Genomic DNA, 25,468 nt, shown 5'->3' with positions numbered 1-25,468 from the left:
TGAAAAATAAAATGTGTCATTTGATCTTTTGTTCTACTTTTAGTATCATGTATAGAAATATTTGCCATTCCCCTTTTAAGAGTGTCAGCATTATGTTCTTTGTTGGTATTAACAAGCATCAATCAACAACATTCTCTTTGAGAACAGAAGCATAAGGAATATTCCCCAGAAGTCATCCCCAGTCCTTTTAACAACCCTTCAAACCCACCTGTGGGGTGAGTTCCCTTGCTGATTTCACAGTTGCCTGAATGCCCTCCACAGTAGTTTTATTGGCAGTTCCAACTGCAGCTGCTTTTTCTGCTGTAGCTCCCAGTTTAGCAGCATGGTTTTCAAAGTTTGCTGCTCTTTCATCAAATACCTAGTTGTCAAAAGAGAAAAAAACATTTAAAAAAGCCCTAACCTCCCTAACAGAGCAAATAATTTCTTCAAAGTGTCAGAAACACCTTTGTAACATCCCCACTTAACTCATCCTGAGAGGATGCAAAAGGACACAAAAGCTTTGAAGGCATTTGGTTTTTTTAATCTTTACATTACCAGACTTTCTTCTTTACTAACTCAATGGGACAACTAAGGAGATGGCTATGCACTTTATAGCTTCAAGGTATGAAGTTCAGTAATTCCTGATGACTACTGCTGCAAGAAATACTCTATTAAAACTATTTTAGCTCAGAGATTCACCTTCAAACCCATAATACAAAAGTAACTATATTTGAAAGATAAATAAGGGGGTTTACACTAAAAATTGACGGTGGAAAAAAACTGCCTCCTTTTACAGTGCTTAGATATTCAAGAAACAGAGTAGTTGGGCAAAAAGCTATCCTGCCATAAAGCTGATTTCTCCAAGGCCTTGGGAATTATTTTGATCATGTAGCCAAAAGCCAGAATAACCAAATAGAACTGCCAGACACTGCATTTTAGGTACTTCATGTGCAGCCAGTGGCTTTCAAGTACAGGAAACAATATCCAGCAAGAGAACAGATTTAGTCTGTTGATTAATTCTGGCATGAATTTGACTATTGTAATCAGCTTATGTAATGCTGGGATATAAAAATCCACCAACTAGTGTGTTAGGGATTTTTGTACAAAAATTTTGCAATGTGGTACCAGCAACATGGGGTAACATTTTTGCCATTTATGAAGTCAGGGACAACACTGTTTCCTGGGTTATACAACTCACAGTCTCCAGGAGTCTGGAGAGGTTTGCACAGTAATCTTTATGTTGTCAGAATTATTAAGCACGTACCACAAACTTGAGAAAAATTACCAATTCATTTTTCAGAGCACTGATTTATTTTTCAAAATACCAATTCAGGTAAGATTAAACAATAACTGAAGCTTTATATGGAAAGAAAAGACCACCTGGGTATACTTGCCTCATCTCTGTTGGGAGCATCAGAGGGAGCAGTGGCTGCTACAGCTAACAATTTAATAGGAGTTGTGGTGTCACTAAAAACATCAGAAACTTCCTGGGTCATTGCTTCTTGCATTCGTGCTTTAAGATCCTTAAAAAAGTGGAAAATTATTAGCATATGATAGAGGGATATTAAGTTGTAAAGGTTCAAATCCCATAAAACCTTCTCTTGCAAAAAAATGCCTGTTCCAACGGCAGATATTAAGATAAAATTACCTTAGAAGTATGACCAATTAATCACCTTTTACATAATTTGCAATATACACAGCTTACATACCACTCCTTGAAGCAGTCTACATTAAACTCTACACCTACATTTCACACCCTACATTAAACTCTTCTTGATCAGGCCTAATCTCAAGCCTAGCTCTCCTCCCAGCCGTCATAGTCAAAGCCCCCCTGTAGAGCCTACACCTATGACTGCCTAAAGCCCACGCAGATGCCCCCATTGCCGGCTCCATGCTGCTGGCAGCCCTGCTCCTAAAACTTGGAGGCCATGGTATTATACGAATCACAGTCCTATGAATGAACAGCATTATTTGACACCTTGCCCCTCAAATCTGCAATGCTGGCATATTATTTTTTTTAAGACAGACTTAAATTTTCCTTCTAAACTGTTCATCTGAAATTAACCCCCATGGCACAATAACAAGCCCTTTCTAGAAAGTCTGCTTTAGCCACCCAGCTAAAGCAGCAGGTCTGTAGCTGCACTGTTGTTTCTATGGAGGCCTCACGCACACAGGGCTGACAGAGGAGCGAGGGGTTTCAGTGCCTGCCTGCCCAGAGCAGGTCCTTACCTTGAGCGAGTCCTGGAGCTGAGCAGCAACGGCCCTGGCCTGCGGGGACTCGCCCTCGCCGCGGGCAGCCAGCTCGGCCAGCTGGGCCGAGAGCTGCTCCACACGGTCACACTTGGCCAGCAGCTCCTGCCGGTACGGGCCCATCATGACGTTGGCCAAGCGCCGGCCTTCGGCAACCAGCCCCCGGATGGCTGCCTGGCCTGCAGGGGACAGGGACAGGGCAGTGACACACGGGGGGACAAACACCAGAGCCACCAGCAAGCACCGCAAGCCTTCCTGCACACATCACAATTCCTGCGTTTTTAACAACACTCCCCTAGGTGGTAGAGAAGATCTTGTGCAGTTTATCACTTAATAATTACAGTTCAAAACCACAGAGGAATTCAACTGTCTCCAGTTTTTTTTTTGCTTAATTCAGCAACTCTGGCTAGAGATACATCCTTTTTAATTAGAATGGTCTGACAAAAAATAACCATGGCAGCTGTCAGGTATTTCCACATAACTAATCTGTTGAAACCAATGGAGCACTTACAAATTTCAAATACTGCAATTCATCCCCTCAATAGAAGATGAGCAGCAAGAGGGAAAGAAAAGACAAGTAGAAACACAACTTAAAAAGCCAAATGCCCTCTCCCAGAATTCCAGAAGCCATAAGTAAGAAGTGTCAAGTAGTCTGGATTGCAAGGGACAGTGGGGGTAGGGAACACCTTACAAAGCCTCCACAGTGTGTCAAAAGCTTTTCCATAAAAAAAAATTTATTTTTAGCATGGGTAACTTCCTTCATTCACTCACAGATGCTTCCTGCTCATTCACAAGAATGTAATTCTCCGTTCTTTCAATAATACAATAGCAGTATTCTTTTAAAAGAACTCATCATGTCTTAACTCCAAAGACCTACTGAAGAATAATTTTAAACTAATGCTAACCCATAAGTAATCCAAGTTTGTGATCAAGCTTTAAATTACCTAGGAAGTTGTGACAGCATGAGACTATCCAAGAATTACTCAGCACTGCTGGCATCTTTTATATTCTTAATTTACTTTTCTTATGAGTATACTGCCAAGTGCCAGCAACTCCTGAACCAGAGTTATATGCTCATCGAGTGTAAAATGAGATTATCAGATCCCCTTTCTCTTTAATTGTTAGCATTCTCCTCAGATAACCCAGAAACCATACAAGAAGTGATACTTCTAGGTCAGGTTTATGAGTGTTTTTCTCTTCTCAGAAGGACTTAATTACTCAATTTGCAGGAGTAGGTATAAATTCAAATTTGAGATACAATATTTGCATAATAAGGAAAGCAAGGAGCAATCTTAAGTTTGTTTTCTCTACAGCACATGTTCTTCCATTCTTTAGGAAAGAAGACAAAGAGAATCACGGGCCAGCGTAATTGCAGTCAGGACTTAGCTCTAAGTCTCCACACCAGTGAAGATTCAATGCATCCTCAGCATCTCAGGAGCAGTAGTTTCCACCACAAAAACTGGTGACGGGTTTGATTCTAAACCTGGGGGGGGAAATCATAGAGGAAACACTTACCTACTCCCCTATCAGCAACAGTGGGATTGTCTATCCACCTCTGAGCTTGTTCAATCTTGCCCTCCAAATGGACAGCTGCTTTAACTGGCCTTGTATTTGCTACAGCCCTGTTTGTTTTGGACTGTAAATTCTGAAGTGATGTAGCTATTTGCTTAGCCAAAGCACGGGCCTCAGGAGAGTCACCTTTCCCACTAAGGATTTAAAAATAAAAAAAAAAACAGTGTAGTCATAGAAAGATCATTTACAGATGATCTCAAGTTCAGCAGGAAGACACACAATAAAAAGATCTCAGTATTTTTAAATAAGGTTGAATTTGACCCTTGGGTTGAGACTCTGAGGAGCAATTCTCTGCTGTGGTACCTGGACTTCACATATGTTGAGCACAGCACTGAGGTGGGGGAAGGCATAGACTGGCATTGCCAATACGGGTGTAAGAATTGATTTCCCATTTCCATGGCTGTCTTATGAGGAACTGCAATCATGCCATACAGATTACAAGCAGAAGAGTAAGCAGCCACAGAGCAAAGGCTATATACAAACCTGACAAAAGGTAGCACATTAAGACCTACAGCAGCTAAAGTTCAATAAAAACTTGATTAAAGCATCTAACTAATGAAGCAAGAAAAACATCTATTGCTATATTGCAACCAGCCTTAGGTGAAGATGACAATTTGTACAATAACAGTTTCTTTCTCCTCTTCCATTCTCAAGCAGCCTCTTTGCAAAACTGACACAGAAATAGAATTTCTGAAAGGCTTAGCTTTTGTATAGTTTGCAGTTACAGCATAGAACACTGACCATGATGGAAGTGGTAGATATTCCACTTTGATATTTAGTAAAGTGCTTAGCAAAAACCAGTCATAACGCCCATCTGCATAAACAAACTTATATTTCCCTTTACCTTGTTGTTTCAACAGTACAAACAAGCTCACTTTTGGCTTCAGTTTCCTTCTCAAATATTACATAGGCAATAGAAAGAAAATACTTCCACGTAATACATGTCTGGTTACCTTTGTCTTAAGGAAGCTAGCGCAAGCTAGGCTTTGAGATAGAAATCACTAGGCTGAATAACTTAAAAGGGTTTATTTTAATGATCAATATTCTGATCTTGCTCAGCATTAGGAACTGCACAGGAAAGTCATTCTAAATCAATGGTGATGAAACAAACACTTACTGTCGTCGCAGATCTGACAGCTTGGCTGTCAAAGCAGATATCTCCCCCAAGGAACGAAGGATGTCATCTCTCTCTTTAGGCTCCTCACACATTTCTGCAACTTTCCTTGCCTCAGCCATAATTCCCCGAATATGCTCCTCCCCTTCAGTGCCCCCATTAGGATCTGCAAGCCAATTCTTAACAGAAAGAATGGTGTTCAAGTGAAGACAAAGTAATGTTTATTCTATACATGATTTTATAGGGAAAGAAAATACCAATAGAGCTTTCAAAACTTTATTCTACTGCTTCATAGTTTTTCTGTTTTGAAAAAAAAAGTCAAATTAGATTAAATCTACCCAAAGATTTTACATTCTCTCTCTCTCTCCTCAATATTTGCCAACAATATTTTAGAAGTAAAATTGAATCACTGCCTTTAGAAACTGATGATGTGACTTTCAGAAAAAAAATGAAAACATGCTCTTGAGCCCAGGGTGGTACACAGAGCTCTTCCTATAAAGTCCCATTACCATTTCATTTGATGCATATATAATATTAATGTATCTTTATCTATTGATAATAGACACATATACACATTTAGATAAGGTGTATTATTTAATGATAATCATAATCATCACTGGGTAAGAGACTGACCATTGAGGGATATTAAGAGTAAAAAAAATAAAGGATCAATTGAAAGAAAATGTAGTTTCATTAATATAATTTCTTTTCTGTCATTAACATACAGTTCTAAATCCCAAATTCCACTCCCAAAACAGAGGCCAAAGAAAGGGCTCTGGTTTTATCTACAAATAAGTCTGTTCAATCTAAAACTCCTCTATTCTTTTCTTTAATAAGATTCATTTATATGCAAATTTAGGGTATTCCATCATTTTAATTTAATAACCTTGAAATTTTTAGCAATGCCAAGTAAGTTACCCAAAAAGATCAACTGAAGCAAAATTCACCATATGCTGTAAATCACTAAATTTAAGATTTTTCTTTATTAAAGCAAGTATCCCCTCTATGTTCTTCCTGTCAAGTAACTGTGTTTTGTTTGGAAACAACTGCAGTAGTTCAGTATAACAGCTGTGAGAGTAGCAACGTTCTGAAGGATTTACTAATCACTGGTGGTACCTGAGCAGCATCAATCTTCTTAGCAATTGCCTGCTTGGAGTTGGTCATGGCCTCCAGCTTGCGGGCTGCATTCTCCACCTTGGCAGTGAGCAGGTCCAGCCCCTGGGACACCTGCTGGGCTTTCTGCATGGCCATGGGTGTGGCACCCTGTCCTCTGCCCGAGACAAAAAGAGCACCACAGGTTCAGCTCAGGACTGACTAAAGCTATTTTCTAAGTCAAGGAGCAACAAAACCTGTTTACGCTTATTCCCAGCATTTATTCCAAAAGATATAGAACTTAATCAGATTTGGTTTCCTCCTTAGGGAAACAAAAAATAAGTGAGGAACAGAAGTAGAGATAAAAACTAAGAACATATTTTCTCTATTCCAGAATGTGACCTTTAGCAGTCTCAGAGGAATAAGCATTTTTTAAGAGTCAAAAAGTAAAGCTATTTAAGGATACAGTTCCATTAAAGTACCCAGGACAAAGCCCCTTTTCTCTCATTTACAGACTGTTGCAGAGAGTCAAAATCTGCAGGAGTTAAAGTCTTCCTACATCTAAGTGATGACAGCAAGTAAATTAAAAAAATAACTATGAAAATAAAATGTCTTAGCTGCCTCAATCATGTGACACACAAAGTTCAATAGAATTTGCCAGTGAAGGATAAACAACAACAACCACATGTGATCTAACATCCCAAAAAACACCTAAAAAGTAGAATATCCATGTATCTTACAGTAATTGGAGTATATCCTCTTTGGAGAACAGACTTAAGAGGAGAGTTTAAAATTTCCTTTCTGCCTAATTTGGAGGAAAGTTACGTGTTAGCAAGCAAAGTCAGAATTATCTACTTGAGCAATTCTAATCATCATATTATGTAATTAACATTTCTCCTATTAAAACATATTCTCATCAGAAAAGAAGAAATTGAAGTAAAAAAGGCAAAATACAGTTCTGGCCTGCTTTTTTACAGGTTAGGAAGTGACAACTGCAGAGAAAACATTTCAATAGCACTTGGGAAGCGCCCAGCCCAAGTAGAGCTTTACCTGGCCCGGAGGTCAGCCAGCTGATCTGTCATCTGCCCCAGGGTTTTGCACGTGCCCAGGATCTCTCTGCGCTCTTTGCCCGCACACAGCTCTCCTGCTTTGCCAGCTTCATCAAGGATCTGCCTTATGGCCTGCTCACCAGCATCCCCTGAGGCACAGGGTCAGTCAGTACAGCAAACAAGACATTCTGTGACATGTATGAGAAAACTCCTGATATCACCATGTCACGTGAACTGCATTAGGTTCAGCTGGGAAAGCACATTTAACAAAAAGGGAGATATACACCAAAAAACAACAATTCACATCCAACTTTTACAACTGTATTAGTTTGGCTTTGATTTCAGAGGAAGTCCATTTAATAAGGTCTTTCAACATCCAAATGGAACAGGCCTCTATTGAGTTTTGTTTACTTGAAAGACACAAAGGTAAACAAACCCCTTATATAAGTAAAGGTGATTGCAATTAGGCATATTTATGGCAGATACTCATACTAAACATTTTATGTCAAGACTGAAAGAAAAACACTTAAAGAGATTCTGTTAGGGAAATCTCAAGTTATGAAAATTTGAAAATACAAAAGAAGGGATTTTAAATATTAGCCATGGCTACAATTAAGTACTGTTCAATTCCCAACTTTTTGGGTATACTGCTGGAATGCAAATTAAGAACATCTATGTTCCACAGAATACATATATTTTAGAAGAAGCAAAGCCTTCTAGGTCATTAGACACAACTTGTTAAATTCCCAGTATCTAAAGAAAGGAATAAATACAGGCACCTTCAGAATGATCCACTATGTAACGGTTATTAATGCTTAAAGACAAATTTGTCTTAAACAACAGAAATAATGAGACCTTCAAAAATCAAAATACTTTATGCTGTTGTTTGTGATTAAATATTACCTGGAGGTGCATTTGGATCTCTCAGCCAACCTTTTGCCTGATTCATCTTTGAATCTATTAAGGCTAAAGCTCTTTTCATGGCTTCAGTGTCCTTTACAAAAGAGAAACCAGCAAAATGATACTCAAAACAAAAATATCAAAGCACAAATAATCATTGCAACCAAAGCTGACAAAGGTTCTATAAAGCAGAGTCTACTTATAAAAACCCATTCGTATAAGCAGCTCAAAACCCATTTTCAAACTAACAGGTCAAAATTGCTTCTTTCCAGTTAGAACAGACATTTTCATTTCACTCAAAATGCAAAAATTATGCATGCAATTTTAGTGGTTTTTCTATTTCTTTATTCACTAGTGCTTTAATTTCCAAAGTTGGAGCTCTAATAAGCACGCATCTTGGAGTTAGTTCCATTTTACATCAGGGCACATAGAAGAGTTGTGATGTAATTGGAGTATCAATATCTGGTAACTGGCCAGTGAATCTTACTACTTACTTCACATAAGAGGCTGCACATCTGCATTTCTCACCTGCTCTGCTGCTTAAAGTCAAACAGTTACTGTTTACAGAGAAGTAAGACTACCAGCTAATTTCTGAAAGTCTCAGATATAGAGCTGAATGTCCTTGGAGATAGACACATGTGTTTACAGGTGATTGTTTAAAACTCTGAACTCCTCTGCCAGGATCATCAAAGAAGCTGTTTCCTTCACTATTATGCCACTACTATCCAACGCCTCAGGCTGCAGAGGAAACAACCTCCCAGTTCTGATTTCTATTCACAGTCTGCACATTGTTCATGTGCCATCTCTCCACTAGAGGCCACAAGTTTTCCATCTTACACAAATGGAAGGACAATGAAAACAGTAACACGTACCTAAGTAAGAAGTTGCGGAAAAGCCAAAATAGCTTTTTACCACACATATCATGGAAGTGATTTGAAATGCATCTAAGATCCCATGAATGGTATAGAGATGACAAAAAGAAGCCTGGCTCTCATGTAGCATCTGAATCACACTGCCCATGTCAAATGCTTTTGAAGAAAAGCCTACTACCATCAGTGATCAGTATCTTGCTATAGCATGTGCTATCCTGACAACACTAAAGAAATGCCACATTTTGTGGAGTTGTTCATTCTGCATGCTTAGTCTCAAACATACAACACTAATACTCTGGCATTTTTATTCAGGCATATTAGTCTGTCAACTATTCATAAGGTGCTATAATATAATTCAGCAAGCAATTTTGTAAAATGTCATGCAATGCAGCTGAATATTTTTAAAGGCTCTTCAATCACAGCCTGAGAGAGAGCACCAAAAGCAGAATTATTTTCACCTAGATGACTGGGTCTCAAATCTAGAAACTGGCTCTCCAAACTGAGTTTGGACCTGTTTGAAAAACCTTCCAAAAGGTCGGATATGCAGCTAGGGGTGGGAAGATGGACACATTATTTTAAAAGTTATCTTCTCTATAGCTCAATAATTGTGCATTCAATGTATGCTACGAGACAGGCAAATATTCATTGAATATTCAAATGTATATATAAATCTTACTACCTATGAAGGTAGGTGTTACTGTTTTCTGTTGTTTATGTCAGGCTGAAGCTACTTTAGCTTGAAATGCTATTTCAGGCCTGTCTCCCCAGAAATAATTTGAAACAATTAACTGAATTTTTAAAAAGGCAACAGATGTTTCTTATTGTGCCAAGGCAATGGTAGGAGTGGGTGGAGAAAAGCAGTGTTGGGAAAACTGTCTTTGCCCCTCCCTTTTTACTCTCACAGGCTTTGTGTTGTCTCAGCTGCCTGCAGAGTTGCAGTTTCAGCAGAATTATACAGAAGCCTCTGAATCTGAGGTCTAATATCTGAGGATAAAATCATAGGTGCTGCAGATTTTGCACTCATGATTTTGTAATTGCCAGCACTGCCCCAGCAGCAACAGGATCCATCTGCCCTGTCATATGGAGTTACACAACTGGATTGCTCTGCAGGGTGAGTCTGGCTATCCTGTGTTCCTCTGCATATGTCCCCTTTTCCTATTGAAAAAAGTCTGGTAAAATCCTAGCGTAGCAATTGAAGTGTTTCAAGACAACTGCTCTTAAAGCACCAATTCCCCATCTACACAGCCCAAGGAATCCCTCTCAGCTATAGCCTGATCAGGAGTTTTCATTGCAGTGAGCTGAATAATGCAACAGAAAACTAGAATGCATCCTTAACTAGGGTTGTTGGTACAGCACTTTTGTGTCGGCCAGAGCTGTGTCTGGTGTCAGATACCTGGCAAGCAAAAGGTACAGCCATACCAACCAATTCAGGCTATTAAGAAAGAAGGAAGACAAAGGCAGAAACACTCCATCTAAAAAAAACACAGCAACTTGCTCAAGGTCTCACTGCTTGAAAGTGTCTTGACAGTCCCAATTTCTCTAGCTGTTGAAATATTTTACTCCTCCCTTAAACAGCTAAATATATTTAAAATGTAACTCTTTGGGATTTGCCAATGGAATATTGTTTGCAAGAATGATTTTTTTTAATACTACTGCTCTTTTGCAAAAAAAACTTATACAATTTCATCAGCAAAAATTTATTCTTTCCCTCCTCTCCCTGCCAACAGTTCCTCTGTTACCAAAAGGAAGTTTATTAACAAAATCAGCACTATTGCATTTTCAGAAGAGGTAAACTTATTTCAGTTAATCAAATTAAACAACTAGGGCAACACTGTCTGAAGCGAAAATAGCAATCTGGATTTGTTCCAAACCAATTCCTAAAGCAAATATTATTGAATACACTTCCATGCATCATTTCTGCCACTACCAAGAATTTTGAGCTTATTCAGGGAGCAGGTAGTATTGGCTCTGCTATGCAAAAGAGCAAAATAAATCCTACACAATTCCTTGCTGGATGTAAAACACAAGCTCTGACTCAATAGAGTGGTCTAGTCTAAGGCTATCTGCATTTCATGACCAAAGAAGGCAATGCTGGAGGAAATAGGCAAAGCCAATGTTCTGGCAAGATAGATAGCTTAGTCACCATTCAGGGTTCCATACTGCAAGACATTCCATATCTCTCAGCTTCTTACAACTGTTAACTCCCTCCAATTCCATGGAAATGAAAGATGTTTGGATTGAGTACTACTTGAAATTCATTTTAAAATAAACACTAACAATACACAAGAGAAAATTAAATTCCTCTGAAAAGCAAAAAAATCAAGGAAAAAAGTTCAAAGCTATGAATGAAAAAATAGATACAATTGTTTTCCCCAGAATTCAGTCCAAGAATAGTATTTCAGTTCTAAAGCACCATACTATTTTTAAAATCCAGTGTAAACAGAGATTATTGCAATCCAGTAATAGTAATGTGCAGAGTCCAGAAAGACCAACAAAATAGTTTACCTACAGCTACAACTCCTACAAAACCTACAACTTTGGCTCCATACCTTGTTCATTCTCCACTATTTCTAGACAGATTGTGATAACTCAAGGTATTTTATGTTTATTATTATATCTTGAGTTATTTATGAAGTCCAACATCAGCAATAGCATGCACTATACAGAAAAAAATTCAAGGCTTGGCATCCCCAAACACCTTTACTTTATTCCAGAAAAGCATGGGGAAAATCTTTTCTTTCACCACCAGGCACAAAATGCATGCAACAGTGACCTCAGCTACAACTAAAGAGCTCCTTCATCTCCCTCCTAGCAAAATAACAAGTGAATTCTTAGATATGTGTGCAAATACAGGATAATGTCTGTGATAGGTGGCTATTAGCAAACTAGTTTCTGCTTCTTCATCCCACTGCATTTTTCAATTCAAATGCTTTGTCATCACTTTTTGATTAATACCCAGTGCTACAGTTCCAAATCATTAGGATATCTTAATTCAAAAACAAAATACAATTAAAAAATTCTCAGTTCAGAACAGAATGATACTTTGATTATACTAATCCATACAACATATTTATGCATTAAGCATAATGACCAATGTTTTCCATTAGGAAATACTGCTAATACACCAACTGTTTTCTTAATTAAATCCTTTATTAATCTGCCTCACCAGCAGTATGAATAAGAGTTTCCTAAGCCAAAATTGCCAAGTCCTTGCAATAGACATTTTTCTTTACCACAAAAAATTTCCACATTTGTTGTGTAAAATAAAATAGTATCCATATTTCATAAAATACAGGAAAGCTTAAATCAAAAAATAAAACTGAATTGAAAAAGTGCCCATGCAAGACTGCAGTTTTATGCCTAGACCTAAAGAACATGAACCATCTGAAATGAAAGAAGGCTATGGGTAAAACACTATGGAAGAGACAAAATTCCTGACTTAATAAAGCTTTCTGGCCATGCAGAAAGCTGATTCCTGCATGACTGGACCCTTTATTTGTCACTAGAGAGACTCATAAATTAACATAAAAGCATTCAGCAAGAATGTGCTGTAAAATCTTGCCCTAACTCTAATCAGATTCAGAAAGAGTCTTGATGCAGATCAGCTTGCAATTACCATTCTCAGTGACAGCCAATGCTACACACAGCTAGACAGAGCTATTATGATCTTTTTAAAACTGTGTTTATATCCATAAGTATAAATGCCAGTGCCACAGCTGGCACTCAGAGAAGTTGCACAGCACACAGTCTACACACAGCACAAAATCCCACAGACATGCTTTTTTTGGGTTTAGTACAAGGTAGAGGTGGAGGGTGTGGAAGAAAGCTTACCTTCTAAAGGTGAGAAAAGGGTAAGAAACAGGACAACAAAAACAGAGATGCATACAGTAATCATAATAAGGAAGTGATAGTGACCAAATAAATCAAGAGGCAAACTAAGGGTCAAGTGCCAAACAACATAGGCCAAAGTGATTTTATATCTTGGTTACATCAATGTTAGATTTCCTGCTAGACTCTGCTTACTAACCAGTCTGGCTTCAGGTCTCAGTAAGTTTTCCATGACATTTATGCTTATTTGTTGCTCATATTGTTAACCTTTAAAAAAGTATCCTCAGCAATTTACCTCCAAGTACTCAAAAATAACTTGGCAGGAATTTCAGTTATGCAGCTGCATTTATTTGTAAGCCCAGAACACTTATGGTTCTGTCTGTCAGACCTGCTTTACAGTCTTCTAGACACTTCAGCATCACTTCAGAGCAGCAATTAGCTCCAGGTTAAGTGGTTGCAGTCACTCACACAGCTCAACACTGAGGTGTAAGAACCAATCCTGTCCATAAGCCACTTTCACAGGCATCAAACTTACCCAGAAAGCCTCTTCAATCTAACAGATTTCTTTTTGAGATAAGACAAAAACCTGAAATTTACTCTCATGTCCAGACTAAAAATGGGGCAGGGAGAAACAGGGCAAGTGTTCAAGGAGGAATTCCCCAAAATTGACTAAAATTTCTCCATTCCAAGCCTTTTGCACAAGGAATACAACAGCAGGATCTTTTCTATCTTTTCTGGCAGGATCTAGAAGGAAGAGACCAGCTAAATGAACAGTAACTTTTATACCTAACTATCCTATGTCAAAAATTATTATGTAGGGTAATTATAGATAGGGAAAATATCCTTCTCTGAGTGGAATATACAATATTCCAGGACTTCCTAATGATGCTGAAACTAAAGCACGAATAAATCTGTCTTCTGTTACACCACTGAGTTGCAGTAAACGATTGAACTACTTTCACATGCCACACTAGTTAAATTTTGCTTATTGAGAGAAAGCTAAATATTTCATATTTCAGTGGTCTCAGAAGCACAAGTTTAAAAGGGTAAAACACAGTAGACAAAAACTAGACTTCTACATAGAAATGTTGATATGAAAATACCTTGCTTGCCCAGGCATCTTCATCCCAGGAAGTGAGTTGCAATACACGAATTATTTCGTTTATCTCAGCACTCATTTTCTCTACTGTGAAATTGCGATTTTTCAAGGCCTCTTCTATTCCCTGGCTTTTAGAATTTTTTGTGGTTACAAAAATCTTCATAGCTGTGGAAATACAAGAGATTAGAAAAAGGTATATGCAAGACCAATCATTGGTCAAGTTGACCTTCTACTGTATTTATATGGAACATTTCCTTTTGCTTGGACCATTTCATCTCAAAGTAATTGAAGTTTTAATACAAGAAGCACAGTTACTTGCAATAGATTACAGTAACTCAGAATGGTATTAAAGAACAAAGCAAAACATACCTGAAATAAGTACTGGCAATAGCTCCTTGACTGTATTCATGGAGTTTACCAGCATAACCCTATGTTCCTGATGAGTTAATTCCTGTTGTCGCTCGTCAATCATTTTGGCCATCTTTGTCATTCCTAAAGATTGAAGTAATTGAACATTAAAACACTTGAGATTTTGAAACAAGAATAAGGCATAATGATTGATGAAAACTATAATGAAGTTTAAAACTTTTATTTACTTTGAACACATTCCAGATACTTCAGAGAAGTCACCTATTCAAAACCTAGCCACTTTGTGCCAAAACAGAAAGACTACTCAAAATTTTTGATTTAAAAGCCTATCAATAAAATAGGAAAATACTTGAAATTACAGGTTTAGGACAAAGTCACTTAATGAACACTGAAAGCTGATTAAAGGGGCAGGAGGAGGGTGTCATCTTTTCTGTTAAGATTTGATCCATGGCTTAAGTGAAGGACAGAAAAAGGAAATGTCAGGATTTTGTTTGCTTGCTTGGAGGTTCTACCAGAGGTCAAGAACTTATTTATTTACACTTCATATTTGCTAGAAATACTTCAGTACCCTAGAAGCCTGTAAAGAATTACATTTATTCTAGAGCAATAGCTAAGACTTGTGAGGTTTATCACACAGTACATGTGGAAACTTCAGACACAGCTTCACAAAAACTTAAGATTATTTAAATTGGTGCTGTAGTGCTCCTACTCTTTCTCCTCCAGGGAACAAAACTGGAAGGAAGCTGTATATTCTTTGGCTGAATTACCTTTCTGCTGGTTAGCATCTTAGGCATCTTAATACTGTTTCATGACATCACTGAAAGTAGTAGGATCCTCACACTGAGGGCACAGAGAAGCAAGCTGTGCAGAACCACATTTCCTTTTAAATGACAAAAGCCTTAATAGGTAATCATGTTCCCCCTCTCTAGTTCCAGCATAAACCCCATAAGCACTTCCTTGACTAAGTGCACCTGCTGATACTCCTGTTATTTACATGGTACTCACATGAATGGTTAAGTTCAAATGCCCATTAATATAACTGCAAGGACTCTGGGCTTTACATTTTGTGGGCATGGGCTGCAGATGTTGAGCAGCAGCCAGCTCAGACAAAGACAGAGCTTCTACAGCATTCCAGAAGCACAAGGCTCACTATTTGTTCAGAATACCATGAGTTTAGAGAAGATTATTTACAATAAAGATAACAAGCCTATACTTCACTCTAAGAAACTAAGACATTTACCCAAGACCTCTGTCATACATATGTAACAGCAAATTATGTGAGGTTCAGTGAAAAGAGCCAAATACTTGTAACTGAGCCCAACAGAGCAAACTGAATTTAGGGAAAACTTCCATTTCAAAGATATGTAAAACAATAACCACAGAGAAACTAAATGTGTATATACCAAGTTGAAGAAAAAGTTTCAGGGAAAGAGAAGATTCCCCTTTTGTTTTATCATTTCCTCTTCAAAACAAGGCAAAAACTATTTAATTGAAGGCAACTTCTGATGGGAAATAAAAGTTTAGAGAACACTATACCTCCATATGGAACTTCAAAGTTTTTCCACATCTAGAAACAAGGTCAAGTATACACGTGTTAAATAAAAACAGGATAATCTACAAACATGCTCTGTGCCATGACAGCTCTTAGTCATTTCATTTATCACCTAGCCACATTACACAAGTATTTATAAATATAAAGCACTAACTAAATTCCTGCTGGTTTTATATAAGCATTCTTTGGTTCAGTGTAATTTTAATTCCAACATCTTCCTACACTACCACCACCACATTTTGATTTTACAGAATGCATTTGTTAAATACTTTAGCTACTTCATGCTGAAGCTAAAGCATTTGAACTAGCAGATGACATAGATTAATGGTAGGTTTCCTCTAGAGCAATAGAGAGATAGAGACAGCAGCTCCTCACTTACCCATCACTTCCACCACTCAAAGTGTGAGTTAACACAGTGAAGTAACAAGTAGAGAAGGAGCATCAAAGAGCAAACAGAGAATTTCTGTAACAGCTGGGCTTTTGTATCATACTTCAAGACAGCTATTTCTGCAACCTCATTAAGATGCTAACATATGACATGTAGCATATATTATTCCAAGAAATTCCTTCTGGGCTTAAGTATCTCAGCCAGTGCAGACATTTTATCAGCTTAATGGATTTTCTATCTGTGAGTGCTTAGTTACACAGCTTTTTCAATTTTTTTTTTATCCTTACTAATGCATGCTTACTTCCTTCACAGTACAGGAAAAGTACAGTACATATCATTCACGCGCACATCTCATTTACCAACATCTTCTGCATTCTTAAAAGAGACCGTGAAGAAGAAAGTCATTCTTCCCAATAGAAACTTCTAAAGCAACTGCTTTACCATTGTCCCAGTGTTCAAAACTTGGGTGAGGGAGATGTTGGCAGGAGAACAAAGCAGTAGAAAAGACTATACTTAATATATTTATGAAAGACTGGAGCAAATCAAACCTGGCCCTAAATTCTTTGTGTAAGTCACCAGATCCTCCATTGTCTCTACCACTTCTGCCACAGTCAAATATTCCAATATTCCTTTGCAGACACGGATGATTTTACGGACCTAAGAGAGAAACATCCCATTATTTCTTAGCTCAAGCTAAGATACACTTGCATTAGAAATGCAAATCTGTTATTAGAACAGTTTAGTTACAGCACTTGCTAACAGGACAAATGGGCAATTATAAAGGTCTGAGATGCTGAATAAGTTACCCAAATTCCATTAGTCAAGTGCTGTAGTGGCAAGCCAATATTTAATCAGCTTTCCACTACTCAGCAATGCAAAATCCTACTTCCAATGTTTTCACTTTGTATGATATACGAAGGATAGCATTGAGAAAATGGGTTAGAAAGAGCTTCATCTATGTATGCTGTCATGCTTGAAGCGTTTCATTGCAATTTCATCAATAAAATATTTAACTTAAATAACAAAGCAAAGCTACATAGAAAGCAGACTTCAGGCTTTCAGAGGAAGTATCATTTACATACAGCTTTACATATGGATACAGCATTACCCAGCATTCCAGCAGGGAAGATAGATCTAACATCTTAAACTTTCCAGAAAAATCTGTGAAGGCTGTATTTCATTTACCTCTGGACCTCTGCCTCAGCTTAACTTCTTTCAGTCTACATTTGATTCCCAAACAGTTCTGTCAGTAAATATCCTAACCTCTGAACCACATTACTTCTGACATCACTACATACAATTATGTAAGAACGAGTTAATTGACATTTAATTTGTATCAACCACATGCAGTGTTTAGCACCTAGAAAAGACCAAAGCTTCCTCTGAAACTCATTTCAGTTTGTCCCAATGTTAGTTTATATTGAAACTTAGCACAGACGTGTGCCAACTTAAGTACTTGTAAAAATCAATCATTCCTGACTAATGGCATTCTTTTCATTAACAAGGAGTTGTCAGGTGAGTCCCACAAAGCATTAAATTCACAAAAGTCAATTCATTTCCTAAATACTAGAAAGAGAGATTAAAAGCTATTAACTTCCTTGAAAGCCCCATAACACTTCTATTAAAAACCATTTCAGAGGAACATGCTAACATTGCCATGAGATGGTTAAATGAGACAAAGATACCATGTTAGATTACTCAGAACAGCAAGACGAGCCACACAATTCCATAGGTTAACAAATTGTGGCAGAATTAGGATTGACATCAGTATTTCTAACAGCATGATCTTTCTTATTCAGAAATAAGCAAGACTGTACATCCCCAGAAAGAGCATCAAAACTTTGATTTGTAACAAAAAAAAATTCAAACATGAGACATTTACATTTCCTTGCAACTATGGTTTGGTGGGGTTTTTTTTTGTACATATGAGGATAGACAAACAGCACTTCTGAGTCAGCTTCTGGCTAGTGCAACAGCCAAAACGTAGCAACTGTTAGATTTATCAGAATACATCTTCTGATGCCTGACTAGCCAGACAGTCCAAATTTGCATTACCTCCCATGCCACAAGGCCAATTAAATTGCCAGAGCGATTGAGCCAGACAAACATGTTAGAAAATGGCCCAGGGCTTCTCAATGAAGGGATACAGAAAATATAAGGATCAGTAATGGGTAAAGTGAAGGGAATACAGCAAAGCATCAGGAAGGTATCAGACAGTTGAAGAGATCTGGCCTTCCTGAGCAATAATCACCTTGAGTTTAGGCAGCACCTAAACATTATGTCATGCAAAAATGCTCATAACAAAACAGAGCAAAAAGTCTTAAGCTCCGTCAGACAGAAAGGAATGCAAAATATGTTTCCAATCAAACTGAAACGGTCAAAACCTCATTAATCTATTTAATAGTTTGGTTTAGCTACTTTAGTTAGGGGGACATTTTCATTAATAACACTGTTGTGCAGGCACTTATGACAGTCAGGCTGGGATTCCTACCTCTGCTTCATCGAATGTCAGGAGCAAGTCTGATGTTCCAGAAAGGATTCCTCTTGAGCCATCAATGAGATAATCTCGAGCTGGGACTGAGTAAGGGTCTGCCTGCAGCATCTGGGCTGCCCGCACCAGCTTGGTGCAGGCGTTCTCCACTCTGTGGGAAGCCAGCAGACAACAATTGCTGGTTAGCTCCTGTCTGTGTGACCACAGGCTTGAGAAAATGCTGGATTTATTTTTAACTTTACCATTTGAGGCACCACCAACAAACTGATCATTCTACACCTTTATAGTTAAAAAGGCAAGAGTATTTATTGTATTTTTTCTAACAAAAAGTCACCAGCAACCATACAATCTAGTTTTTCAGAAGTCACACAACCTTCCCACATAGGGAAGGTCTGAAGTACCCCTTACAGAGCACATAGTACAGTGTCATTAAGGAGAGCTCCCAACCCAGCAAAATACCTTACATTCTTCATGACAAGGGCAGGGAACAAAACAATGATTCTTTTAGGACTTCACAATCAAAGTAACTGTTAACTTTTATCAGCCTTGTATAGGCATTGTTATTCAAGTAGCAATTGCTATTAATAAATATTAAATGACAGCTACACGAGGACAAAATAACAGTTTTAAGAAAGACACTGTGCTCTGGTCATTGAAGCTGTAATCCAGGTCTTCAGAATGTTAACACTCATAGAAAGAGCATTTTAAATAACCACAAAATGCAGTGGTAAGGTACAATGTTCAAATGCAGCAGGCAATTCCAGACATAAAAGCAGAAAGAAGATTTTGCAAGATATTACAGTATGTAAATACAGTAACACAAAAGCTACTTAGAATAAGAAGATAAGCTCTGAAATTAGATTCCATCAAATCATTTATATAACAATTTTAAAATATCAAAAATTGGAAGACTGAAAATGTTTTGATTTTATTCTTTGTAATTATTTTGTGATGGCTTTGGAGAATAAAAAATTCAGACTTCCCTGCCATGTTAGCTATGGTACTCATGACTGCACTTTCCTCCATTGTCTCCCACTTCATTTAAGTGTAGTGTAACACATAATGCTCTGTGCATGTGAATGCCATGTGCTCATTCGATAACATGAGGTTCCAACAAACATAAAATGCTTTTACTACAGCAATGCTACCTCTTATGACCACTTCTGCATGCTTGTCACATAGCCCATTTTCTACTGACCACTTGGGCACATTCTTTTACCGATTGTCTTAAAGTGCTTTTGGAAAGTTATAGTTAACCCATTTCCTCCTCCCCCCATGTTCTTTGCTAACACAAATATTAGAACTTAATGGTTACATCTAAATTTAACAAGTATAAATAAGACATCCACTACAGGAAAACTCATTTTTGTCCAGAAAGTAAAGTTCTCAGCTAATAGCTCCCTAGAATAGATCACATTGGAGCAGCTACATTATCATAACCAGCTCTTTTTGGGAGACATCTGCTCAGTGTATCAGATGGCAGAGGCTCCTAACTGAGCAAGAAAATGCCAAAGGATTTCAAGGCAGTAAGTGGAAATGGTCTGCTCATCACTATGCAATGCACTTAGTTGTGTTATCAAAGTCAACTGACTTCACTAAATTACACTTCCGTGCCTGCTTCTCACATTTATTCTTTTCAACTCTGCCAAGAAAGGGATTAAACAAATCACCTATTCAGCAGCTCAGAGCTATAGGCTCAGAAATACTTAATTTCCTACAGTTTAATTTCATGGTTGTCTGTTTAATACTGATAATTATCTCAAGGCTGCCTTTCTCATTTGTTAGGACAAGAATTAACATAAATGCATGTTACACCCGAAGCCACCATAATTAATGAAAATAGTGTTTCTAAAGATTTAAAGTTTTCTTTTACAGTTTTTAGGGTTGAACCTCTTAAAGGCAAATGAGAATTTCAATAGTATAATGCCTATTTTGTATTAATTTCCCAATGCACTTAAAATGCTTCAGCAGTGTAAGCTGTGTACAAGAAAATCATAGTGGTGTTTGAAAATCAGGCACATTTCATCCAAAGCACACCTGCTAGGGAGCAAAAGATTAGGATTCATTTACTTCCAAGAAAAAACCAACCAACCAAAACAACACAAATGACCAAAGCCCCTAAAAATGTAATGAACCACTTGTTCTATCACAACAATCAACCACATTCAGAAGTTGGTGAAATGCTATGGTGAAATTCCTAATCTCTGTATTATATTGCAACTTAAAAAACCCAACAACGTATCTTAATAAAAAAGTATACTTATTTTTGAGGCATAATTACAATAAAGCTATCTTAACACCAGCCAAATTCTTTGTGGGGAAGACACTGGTCACAATATTTCTAACCATACTACTTTGGGTAGCCAATCTACTTAATCGCTGTTAAATGTATTCCTTACAAAACATGAGGGGAAAAAAGTAGCTTATGCTAAAATATCATTCTAGTTTTTAGGTTTCAGGATTGACCTCTGCTTTTCCCTGAGTTTGTTTTCCAGTTTAACCACTACAGTTTAGATTACTCGCAGTTCTAGAAATATAAAGTAAAAAGCAAATCTTTTACGTTAACAATAATTTGTTAATACAGACACCAGCAGTGCAGCTACAGCTCGGCTACCAAAATAACATTAACATAGAATAGCATTGATGCTTGATTTGTTAAATGAGCATGAAAGTTAACAATTTTTATTCTCAGTGTAAACAAATAGTGTAACCCTATTCTTTGCCTAGAGACTGCAGTTCTTCACTTCTTTACAAGAGAAGCTTAACAAGTAATAGGAACACATTGCAAAACATCTGATGTAAATTATATGCATTAGTTATACTCCCTGGTGATTAAGACAATTAAGATAAAGAACTCAGCATTTTTTAGCTCTAAGTCAACAGTTCCAATGTGGTTTATGTCTGTAGCAAGTGAAGGGATGCATGGTAGCTTTTCAGCAGCCAGCAAGTTATTTTGCTGCTCAATCACACTCCTACTGAAAAGCTTTACAGATTACCATAATATATATTTATTATGAACCTTCTATGCCTCTATCAAGTCTTTCAAAATAATAAACACACCTCTCCATCCTCCAGGACTGGTGATCCCTTTAAATGGAGGAAATACAAACAGGGAATGCAGTGCTAGCACATGTGTACTGCTTCTTACCCATCATCCATGCACCAGTACAAACTCTGCCAGAGCACTCCCTTAAAAAGGAATGCCAATTCCTGAACTAATGCTTCAGAAATAAAAACTCCCTCTCAGGAAAACAAAACCAAAAAAAAGACTCTCATCTGTCTCAATTCTTGCATCTAAATTCTGTCCTTTACAGCAGTAGAGATAAGGCTCCCTTTGTACCTCACCTGTGACTGTGATTGGTCCCCCACAACCAAGATACCCAGGACAATATACTCCCCATGTTAACAAGAAACTGTTAACTTCTACTAATTCTTTTTTATATAAACTCTAGATTAACAAAAACCCACAAATGGAACATGGTATCATTCGTAAAATCCATTGACAATTCCTAACTCATGTTACTGCATCTAGGACAGTAAGTACTCTGTGGAGTGGGTGTCCTTACTCTGACAGATACCTTTGGTTCCCATTTTACATTGTATCACAGCTCATGCAGTCATGAATTGCTGCAGAAAAAGTTCTTGCAGCCAGCATAAACTGGCACCATTCAGCAGTACTTGTGTCACATTTCTACAGTAATTTAATTATTCAAGTCATGCACAGTTTGCTACATTTTGATCAAAGGCTTAATACAGTATAGCAATTTGAAAAATCTCCTTTCCTTAATCCTTTACTCATCTAGGTGAAGAAGAAGCTGGAAATAAACTAAAAATTCCACATATCCCAGAAAATGAGCACAATAAAAATTACACATTTGCATACAATCACTCAAGAAGTTAGAAAAACAGTTTAATCTCATTTCATGAAATAAACACTCCCCTCAAAAACTCAAACCCCCCTACAGCCACACAAGATCGCACACCAGGCACACAGCATGATAAATACTGCAGTGGATTGTATCAAAGGCCCATTTAGCTCAGCATCCTGTCTCCAATAGTAAAAGCCTAAGGAAGGTTAAAAGCAGGATAAGCATTTATCATGCTTCCTCTAGGCACTCTCCCATCCTTCAACTATTTTCAGTTCTTGGGACTTCCTGCAGTTTGTGTATTTGACCCAGAATGGATCCCTCTAAGTCCTTAGCTATTAACCTCCAAACCCACATGAAGAGTTTTCACAGTACACAACTAGCTGTACAAAGAATCTCTCTCTACTGTTGGCTTACAAACTGCTAGCTTAAAGCAATTCCCCCATCAAGTTCTGCACAAGAAAAACACAAGTTTTCACCTTCTCCATGCAACTCCTCCTTCCTTAGACATTGTCAGGGCCTCAATCCCCTCTGTCACTTTTCCCACTTTCAGTCTACTCAGCTTTGCATTATAGAGAATAACTCTATGCCTTTGTTCTCCAAGCCCTTCTATGAGCTTTTCCAGTCCTACTACAACCTTTTGAAACTTGTGTGACTACCAGGACATGCAGTATTCAAGCTGCAGAATAAAGCTGTATTGTGACATTTTTACCTCTCATTCTTTGATGATAAACATAATGTTTACTTTTACATTATGAACAGGTAAGACTGCTCTCACCAGTCTTTGCTCACTATTGGTAATGGTCAGTTCAATCATTCTATCTGCCACCAGACCTGCTGCTCTCCCAAGCATGCATAATTTCAGATACTTAGAAGTAATTTAATCCACACTTAACATTAAGTCACTTCAATTAATAAGGTACTGTAATTTCCCAGAGTCATCCATTAACCTCTCTGGCCTGCATAAGACTTGTACTTTTCACTAAGGACTTTTGCCTCCCAAATCAGCCTGGTCTCCAGAGCACTTATTAACATGGTGAAAAGCACAATCCCAACCAAGAGCTCCACAGTTCTACTGATTTTCTTCTGCCATTGTCAGGGTTAACCATATAATCTTTTCTTCCACTTTCAATTTCCCTTCTCATACAAAATTTTTCTAACTACCCTGCAGCTACTTCACCTTCTCAAAAGCCTTCACCTTCACCTGCCAAGTTTGGAAATCAGTGTGTACTGTATTAGCTGGACGACCCTTTCCCCTGTTGGCAATATTTCTAAGAATACCAATAGATTTATAAGGCAGAATTTCCCTCCACAGAAACTGTCAATTCACCCAAAGCACACTATACATAGGTGAGGTCTCTCTGTTCTCTAATACAGATTTTCTAATAATTTATTCCAAAAGTACACCAGACCTATACATCTCCTGTTCCCCGGATTTCCCTACAAAGTTTCTCAGGCTGTAGCATCACTTTGATAGACATACTGGTGGTCTCAAGTGACAGACTACTTCACTAATAATTCAGCTATTTCATTCTTGAACTCATATGCTAATACCACCTGGTCCTAAGCATTATTTTAATAATGCATTTTGTCACCCTACAATGCAATAAACTAAATCCTTATTCACTGCCTACCATAAAGTATCTCCTTAGACATCACCTCCCTTCTCCCTTTTATTATTTTCCAGTTGTCTCAATGCTTTCTTGTTTTGACTATCTGCCTGTTTGGTGTTTGGAAATAACAGTAAAATACTCAGAAATTCTGTATACACTGGACAATGCTAACAAAGAGGTTCCTATAGGTAGTAGAAAAAAGCTACTTCAACAGAGGTCTGTCAGGTGGCAATAAGCAGCTTGGAAATTCCACAACAAGGTGTGATGGATCATTTTTAAGGTTTAAGGTAACAGAAGGAGAAAGTCAGTTGTCCTTTATACCAAGACATGGAATTAAGAATGTCTGCTGTAAGGGGACTGTCTACTACACTGTCTGCAGTAAGTAAGCTCTTCAAATGTCTTAGATTTCCAGGCAGTTATGCTATCAGCTGCCTATACTGACAAATTCACATTTTCCCATCAGCCAAATAAAGAGAAAAATATTGAGTCACCACATTGTCTCTGACACTTTAGGCAAACCAACAGGAGCACACAGCTAAGTACCATTGTTACCCTGATTAATTTTTGTAACTATTTTTAAAGGAAGAAACACCATATATATGGACTTATATATACAGAATGTAACAAGACAAATCCCTACTGCCAAAGAGGTTGTTCCTGACATTAGAACAGGTTTCCTGTACACACAATACAAGATTTAAAATAAAATTAGTTTACTTGATAAATGCTGGTGGCATATCCCTTTTCAAGATCTGGTCTTCTGTTGTCTGCACAGTCTCTTTTCCAACCTGCAGAAGAAAACAGACATACTTAAAAATCAAAATTTCAATGTCAAGGCCAGATAAAAGCAAATAGTGAAATAAAAAAAAGGCACTTTGTACTAATGACAGCTCCTTTCACCAGGTTCCTGTTGCTGTGTTTACTTTTGAGATCACTATATACTGTGGTCAACTTAATGCTTCAGAAATCCTAAGTTGTTTCCTATCAACATCTCTACTAAATCAAATGAGGACACACCAAGACACTTCTCCCTCTTCCCACTCTCCACAGAAACAATACTGTTTTTTTCCTGCACTTAGTTGTAAAAATTTAATCTCTGAAGGGTTAAATTTAAAAAAATTTAAAAATTAAACTCTGTCCTGATCTCCACAAGTCAGAAATCAAATTCAAAGATAAAAAAATTTACCCCCCTTTTGCTGGCAACTTAGTCTATTAGAAAAATGTAGTTAATTACTGAGAATGCACCCCACATCCACACCATCCTTTAGGGAAAAAATAATTATGCAGAAGCCAATAAAGAAGAGAGTAAGATCTGGAGCTTTCTATACACTAGCTCTTGTGTTACACAATACAAGTCTTTATAATTGGTAGCTGACTCTCTGAACTGTGAGATCACCAACTTGACAAAATATTTCCAGCTCCTTTGTTCGCTGT

The 25,468-nt window shown here is 37.7% G+C and overlaps 1 protein-coding gene across 3 annotated transcripts in view; it reads right to left on the bottom strand.

Moving 5' to 3' along the window:
- Nucleotides 1-25,468, bottom strand: part of VCL (vinculin) — a 55,821-nt gene that overhangs the window by 12,421 nt on the left and 17,932 nt on the right. For all 3 annotated transcript variants that reach the window (XM_036385317.1, XM_036385315.2, XM_036385316.2), the window contains exons 2-14: nucleotides 24,752-24,822; nucleotides 18,556-18,706; nucleotides 16,613-16,721; nucleotides 14,125-14,247; nucleotides 13,760-13,920; nucleotides 7,960-8,050; nucleotides 7,058-7,205; nucleotides 6,032-6,185; nucleotides 4,919-5,094; nucleotides 3,745-3,935; nucleotides 2,209-2,408; nucleotides 1,374-1,502; nucleotides 209-358 (exon numbers count right to left, since the gene is read on the bottom strand). In XM_036385317.1, the coding sequence (XP_036241210.1) occupies nucleotides 209-358; nucleotides 1,374-1,502; nucleotides 2,209-2,408; nucleotides 3,745-3,935; nucleotides 4,919-5,094; nucleotides 6,032-6,185; nucleotides 7,058-7,205; nucleotides 7,960-8,050; nucleotides 13,760-13,920; nucleotides 14,125-14,247; nucleotides 16,613-16,721; nucleotides 18,556-18,706; nucleotides 24,752-24,822 (1,854 nt within the window). The remainder of the gene's footprint in view (nucleotides 1-208; nucleotides 359-1,373; nucleotides 1,503-2,208; nucleotides 2,409-3,744; nucleotides 3,936-4,918; nucleotides 5,095-6,031; nucleotides 6,186-7,057; nucleotides 7,206-7,959; nucleotides 8,051-13,759; nucleotides 13,921-14,124; nucleotides 14,248-16,612; nucleotides 16,722-18,555; nucleotides 18,707-24,751; nucleotides 24,823-25,468) is intronic.

The sequence above is a fragment of the Molothrus ater genome, chromosome 8, assembly GCF_012460135.2.
Source record: "Molothrus ater isolate BHLD 08-10-18 breed brown headed cowbird chromosome 8, BPBGC_Mater_1.1, whole genome shotgun sequence".
Classification (NCBI taxonomy): domain Eukaryota; kingdom Metazoa; phylum Chordata; class Aves; order Passeriformes; family Icteridae; genus Molothrus; species Molothrus ater.
This window is presented reverse-complemented; position numbering and strand designations above follow the sequence as displayed.